Source organism: Miscanthus floridulus, chromosome 1, assembly GCF_019320115.1.
Source record: "Miscanthus floridulus cultivar M001 chromosome 1, ASM1932011v1, whole genome shotgun sequence".
NCBI lineage: Eukaryota > Viridiplantae > Streptophyta > Magnoliopsida > Poales > Poaceae > Miscanthus > Miscanthus floridulus.
The window spans coordinates 109,364,932-109,388,740 of NC_089580.1; the positions used below are offsets into that span (position 1 = coordinate 109,364,932).

The 23,809-nt window shown below is 45.6% G+C and overlaps 3 protein-coding genes across 3 annotated transcripts; 1 reads left to right on the forward strand and 2 right to left on the reverse strand.

The window, feature by feature from the left end:
• Positions 1-267: 267 nt before the first annotated feature.
• LOC136461277 (uncharacterized) lies at positions 268-1,212 on the forward strand. The gene is made up of 3 exons (XM_066460640.1): positions 268-535; positions 609-713; positions 785-1,212. The coding sequence occupies exons 1-3, from the start codon at positions 268-270 to the stop codon at positions 1,210-1,212; spliced, it is 801 nt and encodes a 266-aa protein (XP_066316737.1).
• A 4,284-nt stretch (positions 1,213-5,496) lies between these two features.
• LOC136461288 (uncharacterized) lies at positions 5,497-6,647 on the reverse strand. Its single transcript, XM_066460644.1, has 2 exons — positions 6,513-6,647; positions 5,497-5,973 (listed from the first exon to the last, which is right to left on the reverse strand). Exons 1-2 carry the CDS (start codon positions 6,645-6,647, stop codon positions 5,497-5,499), a joined length of 612 nt encoding a protein of 203 aa, XP_066316741.1.
• Positions 6,648-6,654: 7 nt separating this feature from the next.
• LOC136461297 (uncharacterized) lies at positions 6,655-7,284 on the reverse strand. Its single transcript, XM_066460649.1, has one exon. It carries the CDS (start codon positions 7,282-7,284, stop codon positions 6,655-6,657), a length of 630 nt encoding a protein of 209 aa, XP_066316746.1.
• Positions 7,285-23,809: the final 16,525 nt, after the last annotated feature.

Here is a 23,809-nt window from a genome sequence, read left to right on the forward strand (position 1 = left end):
GGAGATCGTTCATGATGAGCCTCAAACCCAATCCGTCCAGATCCTTCGCAAGAACGGTGTCGAAGTGGTAGTTGTCGAGGAAGAGGACACCCCTAGAGAAATGAGGAGGCTAAAATCCACCCTCGGCGGAGTAGTAAAACAAATCGAGGTTGATACTAAATCCTAAAAATTCTTTATTGTAATTATTTATTTCCTTCTGTCATTGTCATTGTGTATTTCCAGGGGATAACTCGAACTACCGAGCACCATTACTAGTTGATTAAGAGGATGGAGCCCCTCACCGAGGAGAACAAAAAACTCAAAGAGGCAATGAACCTTTTGGAGAAGAATATTCAAAGGGCCCAGCGCGAGCGAGACCTTGCCGAGTCCAATGCGCAGGACCTAGAATACCAGAAGGGGGTCCTATCTGGACAACTGGCAACTGCGAAAGAACAACTTCGGAGCAAGTCTGAGCAGCTAATCACTGCCTCTACACAACTTAAAGATGCTTCTGAGCAATTGGAAAAGCTGCAAAAAGTCTCTAAGGAGAAGAGAGGTACATTCGATCCACAAAAATGGCACACATAGTTGGATACAATTACTTTTGTTGATGAATGACGTACTTGTAGAACAAGATGTGGAACTCGGTCAACTGCGTCAGGCCCTTGAGCAACTCTGGGAGGAGAAAGCAAAGGAGACAGAGCGAGCGAACAAACTGACCGAGGAGCTGGAGGGTGAGTACCCCGTGGTTGGGTTTTCTGCTGAGGTTAATGTCGTCCCTGATGGAACTTCAAAATGCATGCAGACTACCGTCGGAGGGTGAAGGCACAATTTGATGTGTTGGAGCAAGACGCCCGTACCCAGAGGAACAAATTTGACGCCATAGTTGCCAGAATTAAACCAGTGCTTGACTGCGTCGACCCAGAAACGGCACCCCGACTTGACGGTAGGAGGCAAGGGTCAGATACCATCATCCAGAGGTGCAAGGCAATGTGGGAGAATTTCAAGATCTTCAACTGTGATGCCATTGTAACCGTTGCTACTCATGTCCTTGCGGTTGCTCGGTCCCACTACCCAACCATCGATGTTCAGTCGATAGGGGGCGGTTTCACCGAAGGACTGAGTGATGTGGAGACCCAGAAGCTGGAGGATGAGGTGGAGGACGCAGCGAAGAAACTGGCCAACGACATAGATCTGTTTGGTGAGACGGATGGCAGTGACATAGCCCAATGATCTGCTTGGCTAACATCATCTATAATTTCTGCGCAATGCAATTAGAACGCGTGAAAGCGCAAGAACACTTATATACGATAAATGTTATAAAGTGCATGTGTATGTAGTTAGATTGTATTTTGGCAAAACAATCTTCATAGTTATGACCATAAGATATTTATACGGAGTATAAGTAGAGTCTGAGCAGTTAGTTTGCTACTAACCCCCGTGGCCTCAGCCAGCCCATAGTCCATGACATCGAGCGCGGAGCCCGAGCACGAGTACGGGGAATAGGTGTGACCAAGGAACCGTAGCCGACCACCCATAACGTAGAGCGTGGAGCCCGTTGCACTTGTAGGGAGAGATCAGAAACTAGGCCTTCTCCATAGAGAAAAGAACAAAACGTATGCTGCTCGGCAGTTATTGAAATGACTGTAGATGGCATAAACGTCAACCGAGCAATAAACTCTGTTCTGAGCTCTCGGCCTCGGATAGCCCATAATCTATAATGTCGAGCGCAGAGCCCATGCACGTGAAGGAAAAATAGGCGTGACCAAGGAACCACAGCCGACCACCCGTAACGTGGCGCGTGGAGCCCGTGGCGCATGTAGGGAGAGATCAGAGGCTGGGTCTTCTCCGAAGAGAACAGAAAAAAAAGTAGGCTGCTCGCTGATCGGCGAAATATCTTTAAAGGTTCACAGCGAATTATTCAGTGGTTTGGAGAAAAACATGTGGCAAGACACGTTGGCGATTTGGAGGAGACGTGTTTGGAGAAAATTATTTGGCATTTTTTTTGGCGAAAATGTGTCGACGTTTTGGAGAAAACGTTCGGCGTTTTTTGAGATTTGGAGAACTTTATTCGGCAAAATCGTGGTCGGCGATTTGGAGAAATCGTTCGGTGATTTTGGAGAAAACTGTTCGGCGATTTTGGAGAAAACTGTTCAGCGATTTTGGAGAAAACTGTTCGGCGATTTTGGAGAAAACTGTTTGGCGATTTTGGAGATCGTTGTGGAGTATCATAATGCTTCGTCGACCGTACACGGAGATCAAAAGTTAAAGGGAAAAATGGAGACAAATCATGCAGACAAAAACTTTATTTATCATAAAATGGAGAGTACATATCTGGAGCGTTTCAAGGGTAGAAACGTATAAGGTGCTCGATGTGCCATGAGTTTGGAACATCAATCCCATCTAAGTCGCATAAGCGATAAGATCCTGGTCGGGTGACCTCTTTGACGACGTAGGGCCCTTCCCAAGGGGAAGAAAGCTTGTGCAACCCCTTGGTCTTTTGTTTTTTTCAGAGAATGAGGTCACCGACGGCGAATGAACGACCTTTTACATTGTGATTATAGTACCTTCACAGATCTTCTAGATACTTGGCTATGCGGACACAGGTGATCAGGTGTTCTTCCTTGGCCCGGTCAACGTCCTCTGTCCGAACAGCCATGGCCTGCTCTTCAACATAATTTTCCACCCTGGGTGCTCGGAAGGCAACATCTGCTGGTAGTATGGCCTCTGAGCCATAGACCAAAAAATATGGAGACACACCGGTACTACGACTAGCTTGAGTGCGCAGTCCCCAGACCACAGCTGGAAGCTCTTTGAGCCATCTGCCCGAATGCTTTTCTTCTTTCTGATATAGCCTCTTTTTGAGGGCGTCAAGGATCATACCATTAGCCCGCTCAGCCTGGCCATTAGCTCTAGGATGAGCAACGGAAACATATTTAATGGAGATGCACCGGCCTTCACAGAAGTCCCAAAAATGATGGCCGGTAAACGTGGTTCCGAGGTCGGTGATAATGTTGTTCGGGAGACTGAACCTATGTATTATATCTTCAAAGAGGTCGACTGCTTTCTTTGCAGTAGCTGAAAAGAGCGGTTTGTACTCGATCCACTTGGAGAACTTATCAATGGCGATGTATACATACCAGAAACCTCCTGGCACTAGCTTGAAGGGTCCAATCATGTCCAGTCCCCAGCATGCGAAAGGCTAAGAAGCTGGGATGGTCTGCAATTCCTGTGCCAATACGTGTATTTGCTTAGCAAAGAACTGACATCCTTCATAGCGCCGGACGAGGTCTTCTGCATCGTAGATGGCCGTGGGCCAGTAGAAGCCAGCTCGGAAAGCTTTGTCGACCAGGTTTCTTGAGGCCGCGTGATTGCCACAGGAACCAGAATGAATTTCATGAAGTAGCTTCACTCCTTCGTCTTGAGGGACGCACTTTTGCAATATCCCTTCCTTGGCACTCTTCCTCATCAAGTTACCGTCTACCAACATGTAGTGCTTACTTCGGTGGATTAGGCGTTCGGTGTCGATCTTGTTGGTGGGTACTTCAGAGTTGGTGAGGTACTTGATGAATTGCTCCCTCCAATCGGTGACCGGCGAAGGCACAGCAAGTACCAACTGCTCGGCAGGGGGAACCTCCTCAACTTCATTTTCTTCTTTAATGGATGGCACCAGGAGATCTTGCACGAAGACCCCCGACAGAACCGCAGCATGAGACAAACCTATTTTTGAGAGCTGGTCGGCTGGTTGATTTTGATCTCGTACCACATGGTGGTACTCGATACCGTAGAACTTCCCTTCAAGCTTCCTGATTTCGGCATAGTATGTGTCCATCTTCTCACTGGAATAGGACCAGTCTTTGTTGAGCTGGTTGATAACCAGAACGGAGTCTCCGTACACCATGAGGCATTTGACGCCGAGCGCGATGGCTATATGAAGACCATGGAGACATGCTTCGTACTCTGCGGCGTTGTTGGAGGCCAGGAAGTGTATCCGAAGAATGTAACGTAGCTTATCCTTGGTCGCCATAATGAATAGAATGCCCGCACCGGCACCATTGATCTTAAGAGCGCCGTCAAAGTACATCACCCAGTGCTCAGGGCAAGCGGCGGCGATGGGCTCTTGGATCTCGGTCCATTCAGCGACAAAGTCAATGAGCGCCTATGACTTAATGGTAGGTCTACTTCTAAATTCAATGGAATAGGTGCCGAGCTCAATAGCCCATTTAATGATGCGGCCATTGGCTTCTTTGTTGCGAAGAATGTCCCCAGGGGAAACTCCGTGACCACGGTGATCTTGTAGTATTCTAAGTAATGCCAGAGCTTGCATGACGTAATTAGAATTGCGTATAACAGCTTTTGTACCTGAGGATAATGAGTTTTTGGCTCATTGAGTACTTCATTGATGAACTAGACCGGACGTTGCACCCTATAAGCGTGCCTGGCTTCCTCGCGTTCAACGACGATAGCTGTACTCACGACACAAGAGGTGGCAGCGATGTATATGAGTAGAGTCTCATCTGGCCTTGGTGCTGTCATGATCGGTGGCTTCGTCAAGAACAACTTGAGCTGCTCAAAAGCTGAGTCTACCTCCTCTGACCAAGAAAAGTGCTTGGAGGCCTTGAGGAGTTTGAAGAAGGGTAGCCCTTTTTTGCCGAGGCGTGATATGAAGTGGCTTAAAGCAGCCATACAACCTATAAGCTTTTGTATATCCTTGACACATGTCGGCCGTTTCATATTGGTGATGGCGGAGACCTTGTCCGGATTAGGCTCAATGCCTCAAGCACTGATGATGTAGCCCAGCAGTATACCGGATGGAACTCCAAAGATGCACTTTGAAGGGTTCAACTTCCATCGGTACTTGTTCAAATTGGCGAAAGTTTCTTCAAGGTCAGTGATAAGTTTGTCAGCTATCTTGGTTTTGACGACCATGTCATCGATGTAGGCTTCGATGTTGCAGCCGATCTACTAGTCGAGGCACATCTGAATGGCCCTTTGATAGGTAGCCCCAGCGTTCTTGAGTCCAAAGGACATAGTTTTGTAGCAGTATGCACCGAAAGGTGTAATGAACGACGTCTTTATCTGGTCTTCTTCCTTGAGGGAGATCTGATGATAGCTGGAGTAACAGTCAAGGAAAGAGAGTAGTTCGCAGTCGGCGGTAGAGTCTACAACCTCATCTTTTGGAGGTAAGCCAAAGGGGTCTTTAGGGCAGTGTTTTATAAGATCAGGATAATCAACGCACATTCTCCATTCTTTATTCTTTTTTCGAATGAGAACAGGGTTTGCTAACCAATCTGGATGATACACTTCTTTTATAAACCCGGCAGCTAAGAGCCATTTTATTTCTACCCTAATAGCCTCCATCTTGTCTGGCATGAATCGGCGATGCTTGATCAGTTTGATGGTCGGTGAGACATTCAAGGAGTGCTCGATCTTCTCCCGTGGTACCCCCGGCATGTCTACAAGGTTGCAATCAAACACATCGGCGTTGGCATGTAGGAAGGAGATGAGCGTGCTTTCCTATTTGGGGTCAAGGTGAGCCCCAATCTTCACGGTCTTGGAAGCATCATTAAGGCCGAGGCCGACCTCCTTGATTTCCTTGGACTTGGTGGAGGCGTGGGGAAGCTCAAGCTCTAGAATCTCCATGTCTTCGGCGGGTGCCGTTTTGGCTTCGGTGACCACGCTAGCCATCTGGATGGAGAGGTCGGTGGCTTCGGTGAGGGCGAGACTCTCTGTCTCGTAGGTGTAGGTGACGGAAAGGTTGGCCCATAGAGCCAGGACTCTTGCAGGCGAAGGCATCTTCAACACTAGATACGCATAGTGTGGTATGACCATTAATTTGGCTAGAGCTGGTCGGCCAAGTATGGTGTGGTAGGCTGTGTCAAAGTCGGCGACGTAGAAGTTGATATGCTCGATGTGGTAGTTGCTTGCCGTGTTGAACTGTACTGGCAGGGCAATCTCTCCAAGTGGCCTGGATGCCCTTCTAGGTACCACACCCTAGAAGGAGGAGTCCAAGGGTGTGAGATCTAATATTGCAAGGCCCAACTCTCTTAGGGCTCCGGTGAAAAGTAGGTTCAAAGCACTGCCACCATCAACAAGGACTTTTTTGAATAGCACCTTCTAGATGGTTGCATCGAGGATGAGGGGGAAACACCCTATATATGGTATGTCTGCCCATTGGTCAGCCCTACTGAAGGTGATGGGGATCTCAGACCATGGGCGATAGCTAAGGTCGGCGGTAGTTTCTTCTAAAGTGACGGCGAGCACTCGTCGAGCGGCAAGCTTCCGTTCCCTTTGACTCTCAGTGGAGGCGAGGCCCCTGAAGATGGTGGTGACCACCTTATCGAGGTCCTGAAAGGCATTGTTGTTGTCCCTAGGTGGTCGGCGACCTCCTGTTCCATTGTTGGCATCATCGTCGAGCCTCTTGTCCTGGAACTCCCTGGCTAGACCAATGCAGTCCTTCATCTTGTGTTTGGCGTTCTTATGAAGAGGGCATGGGCCATCGAGTATCTTTTGGTACTACTCATCATAGTTACGCTTGGCGCGAGGTTGACTAGCGGTGGTGAAGATGTGTTCTGGCTAGCAGCGGCGATTTTGGCCTGGCCTGTGTCCTCCTGTTCGATCACGGCCGCTATCGCGATGATAGCTGCGGTCGTCGGGGCGGTGGTCATTGTGATGTCAATCATCGGGGCGATCGTCATATCGGTGAGGTGGTTGCTGAGTGCCCGCATCCTCATTGAAGCGCACCTCAGCTTCCTCTGCATCGGTGTATTGGTTGGCTATAGTTATCATCTCGCCGATACCAGTCGGCGGCTTACGGTTGAATTTAGAGCGAAGCTCGCGATGGTGGAGTCCTCGGATAAAGGCGGTGATGACTTTAGCTTCCATGATGTTGGGGATAGAGTTCCTCATCTCAGAGAAATGCTGGATGTAGCTGCAGAGGAGCTCAGATGGCTTCTGGTTGATGCGGCTGAGATCATGCTTCGTGCCGGGTCGAGTACACATGGCCATATAGTTGTCGGTGAAGACTTTCTTCAACTCTTCCCATGAGCCGATGGAGTCTGGCGCAAGGTTGGTGAACCAGCTCATGGCGGGTGGCGTGAGCATGATGGGGAGATAATTTGCCATAACGCTGGTGTCTCCTCCGGCAGCACGAACGACAGTGGCATAAGCCAGTAGCCACTGAGTTGGGTTCATTCTTCCTTCGTGGGCTGGTGATCTTAAAATCATGGGGCCATCGAAACGTTTGGAGTGCCCTTGTGAAAGCCGGAGGCCCCTCAGGATTGTCGACACTGTAATCTGTGGCATTGTGGTTGGGGATAGGCTTGAGGGCTGAGTCCGGGTTGCCGTACTCCCTTTCGTAATCCTAGCGGTGACGTACTTCGTCTTCATGGCGACCAAAGCGACGGTGCTCGATATGCCACCACGCATCCCGAAGGTTGCTAAGATGTACCCTAGCATCCTGTTCGACCTCCTAGTCATGTTAGCAATGGTGTTCAGCGTGATGCCCCCTGGGTCCCCCTTGGAGAGGTAATGACTGGTCGGCGAAACGACTTTGACTTGGGCAGCGATTGGACCTCGACGTAGCTGATCGGTGAATCGTGCTCGTAGAGCACGAAGGTCTTTGATCCTCGCGGATCTCATTGACCTGACAGTGAGCTGCTTTAAGCATGGCAGCGATCTTGGTGAGCTCAAGCATTTGAGGGAAATGAGCGAGCTCATTGGCGGCTACTGCCAAATTGGCGCTTGGAGTCTTGAAGACGTCGTGGCCGTCGACACAGAGAAATTCTTCGTCGAGGTCATGGTAGAGTGGGAGCGGTCTTCCTTGAGATTCAAGCCGATTATTCCAAGCAGCCTCGACCCTTGCGATGGCTGCCTCGTTTTCTTGCTGCTGTGCATGGTTGACGTTTCGGTTCTCCCAAACAGCGCGCTCCTCCTTGGTTTCGCCGTTCCGAGGAGGGCTGTTGATACTGACGTTGAAGATCGTGCCACCCTAGAAGGGTGGGAGGAGATATTGATCAGGGAAGGTTTTGGCGAGGGTCTCCGTAGAGCCCTGAGACTCAGAGCCTAGAGTTTCTTCTGGGATGGTCTGGAGGTGCGCCCCGGGGCTCCGGCCTAAGTGTAGCGTGTTGACAACCGGCGGGAGCTGGACAGTGATCTGGTCGGTGAGTCTGCCCCCTAGGGCATGCTGGTAGGCGGTGGTGGTGTTGGAGAATCTAAAAGGTAGGGCCATAGCCCTTGCAATTTCCTAAGCACCCTTTGATAGATCTAGATCAGAGGGTGGTCGGCGTTGAACCAGAGTGTCCAGTGCCGATTCGGTGATGGAGAGACAATCAGCGAGCTTCAGTCCGACCCGATCGATGGATTCAATCAGATTGTTGTTCTTGATTGGCCTCCTCTGGTAGCGAGGAAGCAGACGGTGAGTTGTTGCTGAAACAGACCTCAGAATAGCCTCCGAGATCAGTTCTGCAGTTGCAGGTGTAGGGGTGGCCGACGTAGAACCGATCTGCTCCGGCTCGAGGAGCTCTCTAACTCTGTAAGCATTGATGACCCACGAGATGGATCCGACCATGAAGATCTAGCTGGGCTGTGGAAAGGACAAAGAGCCTACAGAAAAAAGCCATCTTGTTCGACAAGGAAACAGCACGCACACCCCTACCTGGCACGCCAACTGTCGACAGATTATCATCGGCATTCCTCTGAGGGATATCCCACGAAGGTAGATTGATCGATAGAGGAGCACGAGATCAAGAACAAGAAGGAAATAGAGACACACGAGTTAGATAGGTTTAGGCCATTAGTATGACAAAATACCTTACTCATGTGGTATGTTGGTTTGTATTAGCTATCGTATGATATGCTGTGATTTTAGAGGGGGTCCCTGCCCGCCTTATATAGTCCGAGAGGCAGGGTTACAAGTCGGTTAGATCTGAGAGATAATCGGAAAGTAATAACTAATTACAGGAAACTTGGGATCATACATATCCTAACAGAACTCATAGTATCTTCAGGATATCTTCCCGATGTCTTGCTGAAGGCGCCAAGCAGAGTCGTGCCCTACAAGGCCTCTTCTTGTGGGCTGGGCCACCCCAAGGGGCGTAGCCCATGTGGTCTGCCATGGGTATCTGAGGTCGTACACCTTAGGGTCCCCTTGAGTTAGACTCTACTAGAGCTGCATGCCTTCAAGGAGCTCGAGGTGGAGACCTCTGTCGAGGCTTGTGTCCAGTCTATTTCACGTTCGGCCCTTCGTCATGTGATGCATGATGCACATGATCACCTTAAGAGAGGACCACAGTGTCTACTTCCTTGAGCCTTGGACCTCACCCAAAGTCCCAAGAGGCAGGTGATGGCCATTGAGCAAACTATCTGCACCAAGGAGGGCCCTTGCCTCTAGGAGTCCAGACATTACATCCTCTGCCAGGATAGGTACATCATGGAGGTCAAGTCGTAGAACCATCATTACTGGGACATGCTATTCCAGGCCGATGAGGCCTTCTTGGAGGAAGAGAAGAAGAAGGAGGCACTCAAGGAGACCATCTACGTGGAGCGCTAGGACTACTACTATAGGGAGGCTCTCCACAAGGAGGAGGTGGGCAATCTAAAGGCAGAGATTGTAGATCTAAAAGACAAGGCCAGAGACTTTGGGCTCTGCAATGACTATATGGACTACAACGTGTACGAGCTTGAGGATGCCCTCGAGTGCAAGGTGTCCCTAAGGAGTCACATCGAGAAGGAGAAGAGGTATAGCTTTGGGAAGATGATGCTAGAGAGCTGCTACAACATGTTGGAGAAGGACTTGGTATAGATGAGTGTCAACGCTGTCCACAACCAGTGTCACCTCATCAAGTACATGAAGTATCAAAAGGACAAGGTAGATAGGATAAGCTAGGCATGGATTGACTTTGGCATGAGGCGTGTCAAGGAGTTCAAGGAGGTGTAGAAGATCCTACCACCTGAGTCGCGCAAGAGGCCACACAAGGAGACCTTCTGTGTCGAGCCTAGAAAGCTCAACCTAAAGCTTGTCCGTCCGAGACCTACCCTAAGGCCCTGAAGACCAAGGAGTTGGAGGAGGCCCTGGTGTACATCGTGGGGATGCACCATACCGATGTAGAGCTCCAGGAGATGGATGCTAGCACTACCCCCCACCTAGTCGGAGTTAGCTTCCTAGAGATGCTCTAATAATGTAGAAGTTGTAGTGTTGATGATGAGCCCTGTGTGGCTATGAGACATGACTCACTTTCAAGAGTTGAGTAGAATGTCCCTCTTTTGGAGCCTACCTACGTGTAGTGCGATTCTCGTGAGTCTTCTAGTGTAGCTGCTAGAGACATCATCGTGTAATAAACTGATGTAATGAATACTTGGATCTTAATGCTTCTTATGGTTGTTCTTGCTTCTTTGTTTGAGTGTAAGGTTAGATTTAAAATTGTTAATAAATCACCTAACCAATTAACAACTCATGACCTAACGTTTGTAGCAAGATATCGCATCACCGCTCTGAACATCTGAACCATCGCTCCCCATCCCCCGTGCCCGCTGGCCGTGGTCAAGGTTGTGGACGTGGCCATGGAGGAGGATGCGCTACCACCCATGTTGCCCTCAATCTTGAGGAGGAGGCACCACCCACAGGGAGCAACACATGGAGGAGCCCATTCTAGAGGAGCCAGGCACAACCTAGCCTAGGAGCAAGGACGCTCCACCTGGGGTCGATAATGCTCCACCACCACCACCACTTCTGTCTGAGGTGATGGACCGCCAGACGCGTCTCATGGAGACACTAGCTGAGGGGCTACTGCGCCACAATAGAGGTCCACCCAACTATTTCTAGAGGAAGTTGGAAGGTTTCCGCAACATTTCCTAGGGGTCCTAGAAGGTTTAGGAGTATGCCAACTGCTTCACTCGTTTGATGAGGAGTATGCCAACCACTACACCCACCCCTATAGGTAGCGTGGCTTTCACCTATTTTGGCAGTGGCAAGCTAGTCCACAAGGTCACCGACTGCCCCATGAAGAACGCTGCACCACCTGCTCTGACTCCAGTGAGACATGTTTCTGTTTAGTTTATGCCGCACAAAGATGTTGCTGGAGCCATCAATGGTTTCCTCACCCATCTGACCGTGGATGATGCTCGGGATGCCCCCGACGTGGTGTACGATATGTTTTTAGTATATGGAGCTATATCATCAGTGCTGTTTGATTCTAGAGCTACATATCCACCAAGTTTTCACGACAGCATAGCATACCAATGACTCCACGTAAGGAGCCTATAGACACTAGTTCACCCTTGGGTCGCATCATATGTACAAAGAGATGTCAGGGAGTGAGCATCACCATTGAGGGTCACCCTTTTCTAGCTGACCTAACCTTGCTTCCCTCTGATGGACTAGATGTCATATTGGGGATGCGACATCTACAATAGGATCAAGGCCAAGCACCAGAGACTGGCAGGACTATTGAAGCCCTTAGATGTTCCAATGTGGAAGTGGGAAAGCATATCCATGGACTTTATAGTGGGTTTACCTCGAACCCCGAAAGGCCATGACTCGATCTGGGTAATCGTTTATAGATTGACCAAGGTAGCTCACTTCATAGCTATGAGGAATGACTACAAAGTTGGGAAGCTCATAGATCTATATGTGGATAACATTCTCAGGCTTCACGGAGCCCCTGTGAGCATAGTGTCTGATCGAAGGATGCAATATGTGTCCAAGTTATAGAAGAGTCTTCATATGGCAATTGGGACTCGAGTGGATTATAGCACCGCTTACCACCCTCAGATGGATGGTTAGACAAAAAGAGTAAATCAGATTTTAGAGGACATGCTCCAAGCTTGTGTTCTGAAGTATGGGTCTGATTGGGAGAAGAGTTTACCCCACATAGAGTTCTCTTACAACAACAGTTACTAGGATAGCCTTAAGATGTCACTATTTGAGGCCTTGTATGGGAGGAAGTGTAGGACCCCTCTAATGTTGTTAGAAGTGGGAGAGAGATCATTCTTTGGCCTCACAAAAATCATGGATGCCGAAGGAGTCGCCCAAGTGTGAGAAAATCTGAGAATTGCTCAAAGCCGACAGAAGAGTTACGCAGATAAAAGGTGAAGAGAGCTTGAGTTTGAAGTTGGGGACTATGTCTACCTCAAAGTCTCCCCACTCCGAGGCACCATCAAGTTCCATGTGAAAGGAAAGTTGGCACCATGGTATGTAGGACCTTACTAGATCTGTCAAAGACTTGGCAAGCTAGCCTACAAGCTAGAGTTACCTGAAGAGCTGACCAAAGTACACCTAGTGTTCCATGTATCCCAGCTATGCAACTGCTTGAAGCTACCAGATGAGCAAGTATCCATAGAGACACTAGATATATAGGACACTCTAGAGTATAGGGAGCATCCTATCCAAATACTTGAAAGAGCCAAGAAGGAAACTAGAAGCGCCACCAAACCCATGTGCAAGGTCTAGTGGAGCAACCACACTAAATGAGAAGCCACTTGGGAGAAGGAGTTAGAACTTCGGATGCTTTACCCGTACCTCTTTGAAAGGTACGTCACACCATTAAATCTTAGGACAAGATTCCTATGAGGGGGATGTCGCAGAACTGACCAATTTATAAGAGCACAAGTACAACGGCAGCCCACAAGCGGTCGTACTATCATACTTGAGCCCATATAAACCCGGTAGTCTGTCGAGTACCACGACGGGTCTCAATAAACGATCCACAAACAACCAAGATCGTACACGATTCAACATACATGTCACATATTACATAAAGTTCGCAGATACATTTCCATCATCAGAGTATGAATTAGAGTTATTACAAACCAAGTTTGATAGATAATAGCAGAAGCAAATTAAGTTCGAAACTAGCATTTGCCAACATAGTTTAATACAGTGCCAACATAAGATCACAGTCCACAAAAGCATATAGAGGGATTAGTAAAGAAGCCTGCCCAAGGCTTACTCCTCATCCACAGCAGGATAGAAGCAACTCTTGCAATATCCATGATATACTATGCCATCTGCGATAATGGGAATAAAACCCTGAGTACGAGAAGGTACTCAGCTAGACTTACCCGTCATAAACCAGAAATAAATTGACTCCAAGGATTATGCAAGGCTGTATAAGTGGAGTTAGATTGACAACATTTTGCATAAAAAGTGATTTACTCAGTTATACAATTATAGTTCTATCATCAAGTTAATTATAACTATCCATCACTAGATTAGCAACTATCCTATGCCAAACATGTGATACATCATTTTAAGAGCATACAATTGTAACCATAGCAGGTATAGTAATTCCATGTTTATCCAAACCATCATATTCCATAATACAATTACTACGATGTTAGGACTAGCTAAGTTTCTTACTATCCGGAAGAGACAGCGATTCAAATCAATTTCAACTAGCTAGGAATTTATTCCTAACACAAACCCAGGCAGATCAGATCAACGGTCACCTTAGGTCACTTTTGGTACAACTCAAGTACACATTTCATGGGTTCGCCCAGCGCCGCACAATCAGGCACAACCAACTACCAGGACGTTTAGGCCTAGCCTACCCTTGGGTTCACATCTGGTTCCCCGCACATCCTTACTACCATCTAGAGTGTGCACTCTTATAGAGTGGGGCTTGACTTGACTTGAGCTACTCGGCTTCGTGACCGAAACGAGTTATCCGGCCAGCTAAGTGATAGGCATGAGTTCAATCTTGTTAGAAGCGCCAACAACCTCCACATAGACTCCACCTAGCCTCCATTTACTTTTACCCCATGGTTCTTTTCCACGATAGCAAATATAACCAACCGTGCCTCGGTATCCACCTATATCTCGTAGGTGACAGGAAATCACCCGACTTCTACCGGTCTAAGCATGGCTAAGCAAATATTCGATCCTGGACCTATATAGGGTTAAAGATGTATATATCTAGACAAGGTAGTTCCATGCATCAAGTGTTTCTAGACAACTCCTATAACCTAATGCATCAATCATAAAGAACTCAAGTGATATTTTATAAAACACTGGGAGGCTTAGAATGCTCTGGGGCTTGCCTTTTAGAAAGGAAGTGGGGCATTGGTTAGGGCACTCTGGAAGCTCCTCTGGGGTCTGCTCCTCTTCTTTAGGAGCTGTGGCTTGAGGAATCTCTTGCTGGTCCCCTTCCTCTCCTTTGTTGAATTCCAGCAATGTTATTTCCTCTGTTGATCCTATATGCGTGAATGTGGCATAAGACATTGTGAATGCATACATGCTGACAAGTATAGTATGATGACACATGATGAATGCATTCTTGTAAGTATTCTTAACAGCATGGTGTTGAAGTAATAACAAGTGCATCACATTTTACTGAGTAGGTGCATATCTTTTCTTGATTACTTAATCAAATACTTCTACCATTCATTTACTACACCACAAAATAACAACTACTTGTTTTGCTCATAACTAGAGTTATATACATCAAAATCATATGGTTGTGGACATTCTAGAAAGCTTAAGAAATTGTCTACAACTTTATTTTAATACCCTTACTGTGATTCAATAGTTATCTAGGTCAAACAAATCTGTCCAAAAAGTAAATATTTCGGACAGCAAACTTGTAGCAGCTAGAACTCTAAAACCTTAAGGCCTATAACTGTGAAAATTTAACACAATGTAGATTAGTAAGTTATCTACAACTTTGTTATTAACAAGTTTTACAGCAAAGATCATTACCCACATGAAAGCATCCACCCAATCAAAACTATACATGCAGCCATCTATTTGAATTACAAAGTAACAATTAATTAATTGCATACAACCAATGGTTTATAAACCTTACTATGAACATCACAGTTACTATGCATCACAGGAATCATAGAAAACATCATGGTGAACCCCAATTTAATTACTTAAATGCCTTTATTAATTTAATTAAATAATTAGGGTAAATAACAAACATACACCAAAGCGGCACACTAAATTCTCATAAAATTACAGTGGACTCCTAATGTTAAAAATAGGCTACTGTGAAAATTTCATACCATTTGCACATGTATAACATCCTATACAAAAATGATAAGCTAGCAAGGGTTAATTTAGTGAAAATAGTAAACCCTATAGAAAGGTGTCAAGCAATAGATTATATATTTTTTCTAGCTTTATATTAGTGCCATACTACTGTACAAAAATTTGCATAGCAATATATTACATATTTTTACCCCTACAAATTTCCTTAGAAAATGCCATTTATTAATAAATAAAATAGAAAGACCATATTTAAATCAAGTTTACAGCAAGCTTAATATTTTTACTAGCTAGAGCATGCCAATACCAAACCAACAAAATTGGAATCACAATTTTAGGAGTTTTCTAGCTCAAGATATCTATTTTACAAGATTATTAACATTCAAAAAGCATTTATCTAAATACATTTAAATCCCTAATAAAAATGTCAGAACTGTACATATCATATTTTTACAAAACACTACACTTCATGAGGAACACAACAAAATTTGTTTCACAAGATTTGGATCACCACAGCTCAACTTATCATTTTTCAAAGTTAGCATAAAATCTGAAATAAATGAGCTATCCTCTTCGCGCTGAGCCACTAACAGCCGGGACCTAGAGGCCAGTCGGTCCCACTGGTTGGCAACACAGGAAGTAGGGGAGCGGCGCGGCCTGGCCCTAGCTCATTGCTAGTGAGCTCTCCGGGCAAACGAACTGTACCATCATGAGCTACGCATCAAGGCGCATCAAGTGACCTAAGTGGTGGGGGCTCGGGTGTGCAGGAGACACCTCGTCACCGGCCATGGCGGCACGGCGGCATGGTGCGTCGGCCATGGAAGGCCATGGCAGGGCTCTGTGAAGAGAACACTAGAACCACAGTGACTACACAAATCTATTATGGCTATCTAGGTGACATGAGGTGCTCCGACGTGCTCTGGCCACATGCGCTGTGGCACAAAGGTGAGAGCGTGGCGGCGCGGGTCGCCGTGTTCCGCGATGGCGGAGCAACGAATCATAGTAACATCATGACACAAGCTAACACACATCCTAACCTAGCCCTAATGCAAAGAATCAAAGCAAATGCTCGAGCGAGCAGTGTGGTGGCGAGCTCGCCGTGGAGGAGGCCATGTGGCCAAGATCTCCTGCGAGATGAAAATGGCGAATACACCCTCACCGAAGCTCTTTCGACGCTGCAATCACGTCGAGGAGGTGGAGGGGGATGTGGCACAGCTATGGGCTAGACGTAGACGATGGCGGTGCAGTGGAGCGTGCGTGAGGTGATGGCAGAGCTGCTTGGTGCTTGGTGGCGCTGCTCTGGTTCCACGGTGAGAGGAAAGGAGAGCAGCCGAGAGCGAGGGAGCAGGCAGGAGTGAGTGGGAAGGAGGGGCGGGGTGGTGCAGATAACGAGCACCAGCTCATGGTGTCGAGGGCCCATCGCCGGCCAGTGTTGGCCACATAGCAGCCATGCTCTGTGGCTGGTCGGCCACGTCCCGGCGCGGCACCACGTTCGTTAGTGCACGATCAAGCGTTTGACAACGCGATTTCAAGCGATTCAATCTCCTAATCCAGAGCGAATTTGTGCACGTTGGTAAAACAAAAAGTGTAGACCTATGTACCAGCTACAAAAGTTCTTAAGAAACCTTCTCCTAATTTGCAACAGGTGGGGAGTAAAATCAGCCCAAAGTTGAGCTTGTCACACTGTCAGTGAAACATGACTTAGCAAAAATTGTAAGTGTTGAAAATAGTGCAAAGCTGATTTTTGTGAGCCCATTTCAGGCATGTTAGGAGCTGAACTAACTTATGACCCTAAAATAAAAGTTGTTCCTCTCATCAAATACTACAACTTTGCTTTAGTTACTACATCCATGCAAAGTCTCTATCACATAGTTCAAACTGGGTCAAACATGCTACATTCAAATGATAGTATACACTTAAACTATGACCTAGTGACCAAATTAGCCCTAGCCATGAATACCAAAGTTGTTCATAAAAACATCCTAAACATGTTTAAGCTATTACTAAGGTCACACAATAATTTCATACATTGGTTACACATAAAGCTTTCCAGGTCAACATACATAGCATCACTTAAGAGCTTAATCATGCAAAGTGACCTTCACGAACATTGTTGCACGAGTCATCCTAAGTGTAGCTAAGATGTTTTAGTGACTCACATCAAACATTTACATGTATTCACTCATGATCATATGCATATATACAAGGAGACATAAAATAACAAACATGTTTCATATGTTTCAATCACATGTTTCAATTGTAAAAGCTTATATATGAATGCTTGATGCTCATGCTCATGCAATGCAAGTCAAATTATGCAAGCCTAACACCTAGGGTGTTACAACCCCTCCCCCTTATAAAAATCTTATCCCGAGGTTTGCAAGACCTACCATTCTTGGAAAAAGGCGGGATAAACCTCTCATAAATAATCCTCTCGTTCCCATGTGGCATCTTGTTCACTATGATTGTTCCACACCACCTTATAGAACTTAATGATCTTACTCTATGTTACTCTTTCCATCTCTTCTAACACTTGGATTGGCTTCTCTTCATAGGTCAAATCTGATTAGAGCTTAATGCTAGTGGGTGCAATAGCTTCTTCAGGTATACGAAGACATCTCTTCAACTGAGAAACATGGAAGACATCGAATATTGCACTCATCTTTGGTGGAAGTTGTAACTTATAAGCAACATTCCCTTTCTATTCCTCAATCTTGTATGGCCCCACATACCTAGGTGCAAGCTTTCTTTTCACTCCAAATCTATGTACTCCTTTCATGGGTGACACTTTCAAGTATACATAGTCTCCCACTGCAAAAGTTAGTGGTCTTCTTCTTCTATCAGCATAACTCTTTTGTCTAGACTAAGCAGCTTCCATATGTTGTTGAATAATACACACTTTCTCTTCAGCTTTAGTGACAAAGTCAATACCAAAGTATCTCCTTTCACTGGGCTCAATCCAATTTAACGGAGTTCTACATTTTCTACCGTACAAGGCTTCAAAAGGAGACATCTTGATGCTTGCTTGATAACTGTTGTTGTAGGAGAACTTAGCTAAAGGTAGTCATTTCTCCCATGAACCCTTGGAAGATATAACACAAGCTCTCAACAAATCTTCTAATATTTGGTTCACTCGCTCAGTCTATCCCAAAGTTTGTGGATGGTATGCCAAACTTCTAATCAGTTTAGTCCCCAAAGCCTGGTGTAAGTGTTCCTAGAAATGAGCTATAAACTAGGGTCCTCGATCTAAGATTATAGTCCTAGGTATTCCATGTAGTTTCACAATCTGAGAAACATATAGCTCAGCGTATTTCCCAGCTAGATACCTTGTGTTTGCCGATATAAAATGTGCTGACTTGGTGAGACGATCTACAATGACCCATATGGAATCATGACCTTGCTATGTCAATGGAAGGCCTGTGATAAAGTCCATACTGATTTCTTCCCATTTCCAACCTAAAATAGACAATGGCTGAAGTAATCTGGTAGATTTCATATGAATAGCTTTCACTCTACTGCAGTTATCGCACCTAGCAACATAGGCTGCTATCTCCTTCTTCATCTTAGTCTACCAAAAATGGGTCTTCAAATCTTGATACATTTTGCTACTACCTGGATGGATTGACAACTTGGACGAATGAGCTTCATCTAAAATTTGATTTCTAAGCTCACGGTCTTTTGGTACCACAAGTCGGTCCTCAAATCATAACGCACCCCTTTCATCTAATCTAAAATGCTTAGTTTCTTGCTCTTGCATCTTACTCTTGATGTGAAATATACCTACATCTGTCTTCTGCAGTTCTATGATTTTGCTCTCAAGTGAACAACTAATAGTGATATTATGCAGTACAACAGGATGTAGTAAATTAAAGCCATCTTCCAACAATGCTTCCACAGTGTTGCAATGAGACTTCCGACTAAGTGCATCGGCTACAACATTGGCTTTCCCCGGATGGTAGTGCACTTCCAAATTGTAGTCCTTAATCAACTCTAGCCATCTTCGTTGTCTCATGTTCAGCTCAGTTTGGGTAAAGATATACTTGAGACTTTTGTGGTTAGTGTATATATGACATACATTGTCCAACAAATAATGTCTCCATATCTTTAATGCATGAACAACCACTGCAAGTTCTAAATCATGTGTAGGGTAGTTGACTTCATGTTTCCTCAACTACCGAGAAGCATATGCAATAACTCTTCCTTCTTGCATGAGCACAAACCCCAAACCTATACTCGATGCATCACAAAACACATCGAAAGGCTTTTCAATGTCGGGTTGTGCTAAAACAGGAGCTATAGTTAATAGAGTCTTGAGGGTGTGAAAAGCTACTTCACACTCTGATGTCCAATTGACTTCTCATCTTTCTGAAGTAGCCTAGTCATGGGCTTAGCTATCTTGGAGAAATCCATAATGAAACAACGATAATATCCTGCTAACCCTAGAAAACTCCAAACTTCATGAACTAAAGTCGGGGCCTTCCAATCCATGACCTCTTGTACTTTCGATGGGTCTACCGATATTCCATCTCTTGATAAGATGTGACCCAAGACAGGTACCTTGCTCAACCAAAATTCACACTTGCTAAACTTTGCATATAGCTTATGCTCCCTCAATTTGGATAGAACAATCCTCAGATGCTCTGCATGATCTGCCTCATTCTCCAAATAAATCAATGTATCATCGATAAACACTACCACGAACTTGTCGAGTTTAGGCATGAATACAGAATTCATCAGGTACATGAACTAGGCAGGAGCATTCGTTAGTCCAAAAGACATAACCAAATACTCATATAAGCTATACCTACTGGAGAAAGCAGTTTTAGGCATGTCCTCTGGCCTGATCTTTATCTGATGATAACCTGATCTCAAATCAATCTTGGAGAATACCTTTGCCTTTGCCAACTGATCGGACAAAATGTCGATGCGAGGCAACGGGTACTTATTTTTAATGGTCACAGCATTAAGTGGCCTATAATCCACACACATTCTCAAGGACTTGTCCTTCTTCTTCACAAACAATGCTGGACATCCCCATGGAGATGAACTAGGTTGAATAAGACCTTTGTCCAATAGATCTTGTAGCTGAATTTTAAGTTCCGCTAACTCATTTGGTGGCATCCTATAAGGCCTTCTTGAGATAGGTGTCGTACCTGGCACTAACTCAATCTTAAATTCCACATCCCTATTAGGTGATAAACTTGGTAACTCATCTAGGAATACATTAGAAAACTCACAAACCACTGGGATATCACAAAGGGTAGTGGTTTGGATAGCACAAGCTAAGTGTTGGAGTTCAAAATTTTGGGAAAGTGGTACTAGAAAAGCATTTCCTCCCTTGGGTTCTCTCAACATAATAGTACGAGTGCTAGTGTCAATGAGAACACCATGATCCTTCATCCAATTCATGCCTAAGATTACGCTTATGGATAACCCGGGCAATACTATCAAATCTGTTGTATACTCCCTCTCTTGTATAGAGATGAGCACATTTCTGACTATCTTATTTGTAGAAATAGTAGCCCTAGCTAAACTTATATTATAACCACCCTTGCTTACTTCAATTACTTTCTAATCATGTCTAGATGCAAATGATTGGCTCATAAATGAATGAGAAGCTCCCGAATCAAATAAAACAACAGCGGGATGCTTGTTGACAAGAAACATACTAGCTATGACAACTTCTCCAGCGGGCACCTCCTCAATAGTAGTATAGTGCATGTATCTAGGACGTGCCTTAGGATTCACCTGCCTCTGATTGTTCTGATTCTGATTGCTGTTCTTCTTAGGGTGGGGGCACTCTTTGGCCCAATGACCCACTTGATTGCAGTTGTAGCAGGGTTGATTGCTCCTAGGTCCTGTGGAGCTTCCTTGACCACCATTCCCTTTGGGTAAGGCAATAGTGAACACCTTATGAAACACTTTCTGAGGTTAGCTATTCTGAGCCCTTGGTGGTGGAGGCCTGAACTTAGGTGCTGGTGGGCGGAACTGTGGCCTAGCTATTATAGGAGCTCTGGACTGATATGACCGTGAGGCACCTGCCTCTGCTGCCCTCTTGCGGCCCTTAGCTGCCGCATGCATATTGTTATGGTTTTCCTGGGTCAAAGCATCACTAATAAACTCATTGTAGGTGGTGCACTTTGATTTGGCCATAGTCTTCATCAGCTTCGTGCCAAGACCCCACTTGAAACTTTCTATCTTCTTTTCTTCGGTATCAACAAAACCTAGAGCATACCTAGATAGGTTGTTGAAAGCATGCATATATTCTGTAAGGGTCTTTGTCCCCTGTGTGAGCCTCATAAATTCGGCCGCCTTCATGCGCATCAGCCCTGGGGGAATGTGATTTCCATGAAAGGCCAGCTTGAACTACCCCCCTGTTACTTGTGCATTAGCAGGTAGAGAGGACAAGAAATGTGTCCACCAAATCCTTGCCGTTCCCTGCAACTAATGGGATGTATACTCAGCCTTCTGGTGCTTGGTGACCCTTAGCAGACGAAACTTCTGCTCAATAGTGTTGAGCCACTCATCCACCTAGAGCAGTTCCTCTACCACCTTGAAAATAGGGCTTTGTATCCAGAAATTCCTTGAAGGTACTATACTGGTTTGGCTCAGGCCCCTGTTGCTGTGGGTGGGCATGAGCCATGTTCTACACAATGAGGCATAGAGCTTCCTCCATAGTCCTTTGTCTCCCCAAGAATTGGGCAAAGAACTCATGAGCAGATGGCATTGGCGGCGGTGGTAAGTCACCATCATTGCCATCATGGCTGCTGCTAGCTCCAGCATGGGTGCGAGTCATCTACAAAGTTGCAACAATAAGTGATTGTTGGATGATGTCAAGAGATTGTAGATGAATTATATAATCATGCCAAACTGAAATTATCAGAGAGAATCTTAAATTCATACAATAAAAATAGAGGCATAATAATTCATTCTTGCAACATAACACCACCAATTTGATCACTTATCGGGCTCCTAGCGCGTTAACATTCAAATCATGATCACTGATAAATGAACTGGAATTGCATTAGCGTTTAACCAAACATGAGATAACATGCAAATACCAATATTACATGATAGTCCAATCACTAACACCAAACTCAAACTACAGGTCCATTACATAAATAGCGATGATACATCAAGCATTTCCACTAGCCACTTAAGTAATCTAATCCTCATTATGATCACTGTCGAGGTCGGAGATAGGATCATCTCCCTCCTCTGGCTCCACTTCTTCCTCGTCCTCATCGTCATCTTCTTCCATATTTGGACCATCTTCTTCCCCATCAAGGATTGCGTTCACCTGGTTGTTCAGATAATGCACCTCATGCTGAAGGTCCATCACTCGAAGCTGAGCCTGTGCAAGCTGCCGATGCAAATCCTTCTCAGCACGGTCCTGCATGGCACTTATGGCATGGTGCCTATCTCATTCTATTTTTGCTGTAGCGGCACAGTTGTTTGCTATGTCCCGCTGGTGTGTAGCTATGGATGCCTCGGCACGAGTGGCCTCCAGCTACTCTTGCAGTCCTAATAACATAGCTTGATCATCTGCTCTAGCTTCTTGGGCTGCTGCTCTCTATTGATCCACTTGCTCCATTTGGGTATGGAGATTGCCCAAAGCTACATAGGCTTGGTCAGATTCCCATTGGGCCTCACTGGCTACCTTCTTATGCTTGCACATATGCTTCTTGAGCTTACGTTGTGTGGCTTCAGCCCTCATGAGCCTATCCATGCAAGAGGTGTATGATTCCTACCAGAAGTCTCTAGTGTCCTGGCATGTACAGAACATCTTCATCACCGCAAACATGGCACTCATGGCGGGACTAGAGCTATTGGCCCGCTCATCCTGATCTTGGATCAATGCATTGTGGTTGCGTTGTTCCCATATTGCTGTGGATGGATCCACTCGAGGAAACATACCAGTGGCACTACCGGTAAGTGCATCCCCATGCTGCTGACAGATCTGACTCAATACCTCGAAGGCCACTACTTGGGCAGGCTCCCAAGGAGTTCTTCCCTCAAATTCTACCTTCCACTCCTGCCAGAAAGGTGCCTGTGTGCGGGCTGGTATGGTTAGCCACACCTCATACCATGGCTGTCCCTCCAAGTACTCTTCATTCCAATGATAAAGGGGTGGCTCATGGTACCCCGCAAAGTGCAAAACTCTCCAAAGCAAGGCAGGAGTTCCAAAAACCATCAGGAAATTCTCACATCCCACTGGTGCTGCCATCTGTACCATCAACATGTACAACTTTTGTGAGACAAGGTCATAATGGATAAGAGTTACATAACCGATTAAGAAATTTATAAGGGGAGGAACAAAGTAAGTATTGATTAATTATTATCATGATGCATGCACATTGCGTACATCCTCACAAACTTAGGAAAAAATTATTTCTAACGACATACATGGTGCCATACATACATTCTCTCATATATAGCGTAACTAGTCGAGCTACACGTTTTGTTGTTAGTATACCTGCATAAGAGTTTTATTTCAGCCCAACCCCACAATTATATATGTAGAATGTAAATCTAAATACTTCCATATATGTATACCCATACATATATTCGATATCAAAGCTACCCGATGACAGTTTATACCCACAATTAAATACGCACCATATACACATGCAAGGATGCATACATAGCCATACCAAAGCTAACTCTCCCCGATCGCACGCTCACATCTTGCGGTCATGCCACTCATCAACTTACCTTCTTACCTTGGCATAGAGGCATTTGATCCATACATTACCATTCAAGTGAATAGCATCCATACAATAGAATGCCGTATGGACGACAAAAATAAAACCCCCAAGTTAGTACTTAAATAGCCACCTAATA

Coding starts and splice junctions, on each gene's coding strand:
- LOC136461277 (XM_066460640.1), top strand. CDS start 268: ATGGAGCCCCTCACCGAGGAGAACAAAAAACTCAAAGAGGCAATGAAC. Junction 536..608: donor AGTCTCTAAGGAGAAGAGAG/GTACATTCGATC, acceptor ACGTACTTGTAG/AACAAGATGTGGAACTCGGT. Junction 714..784: donor ACTGACCGAGGAGCTGGAGG/GTGAGTACCCCG, acceptor AAATGCATGCAG/ACTACCGTCGGAGGGTGAAG.
- LOC136461288 (XM_066460644.1), bottom strand. CDS start 6,647: ATGACCACCGCCCCGACGACCGCAGCTATCATCGCGATAGCGGCCGTG. Junction 5,974..6,512: donor TAGTCAACCTCGCGCCAAGC/GTAACTATGATG, acceptor TCCTCCTTCTAG/GGTGTGGTACCTAGAAGGGC.
- LOC136461297 (XM_066460649.1), bottom strand. CDS start 7,284: ATGCCACAGATTACAGTGTCGACAATCCTGAGGGGCCTCCGGCTTTCA.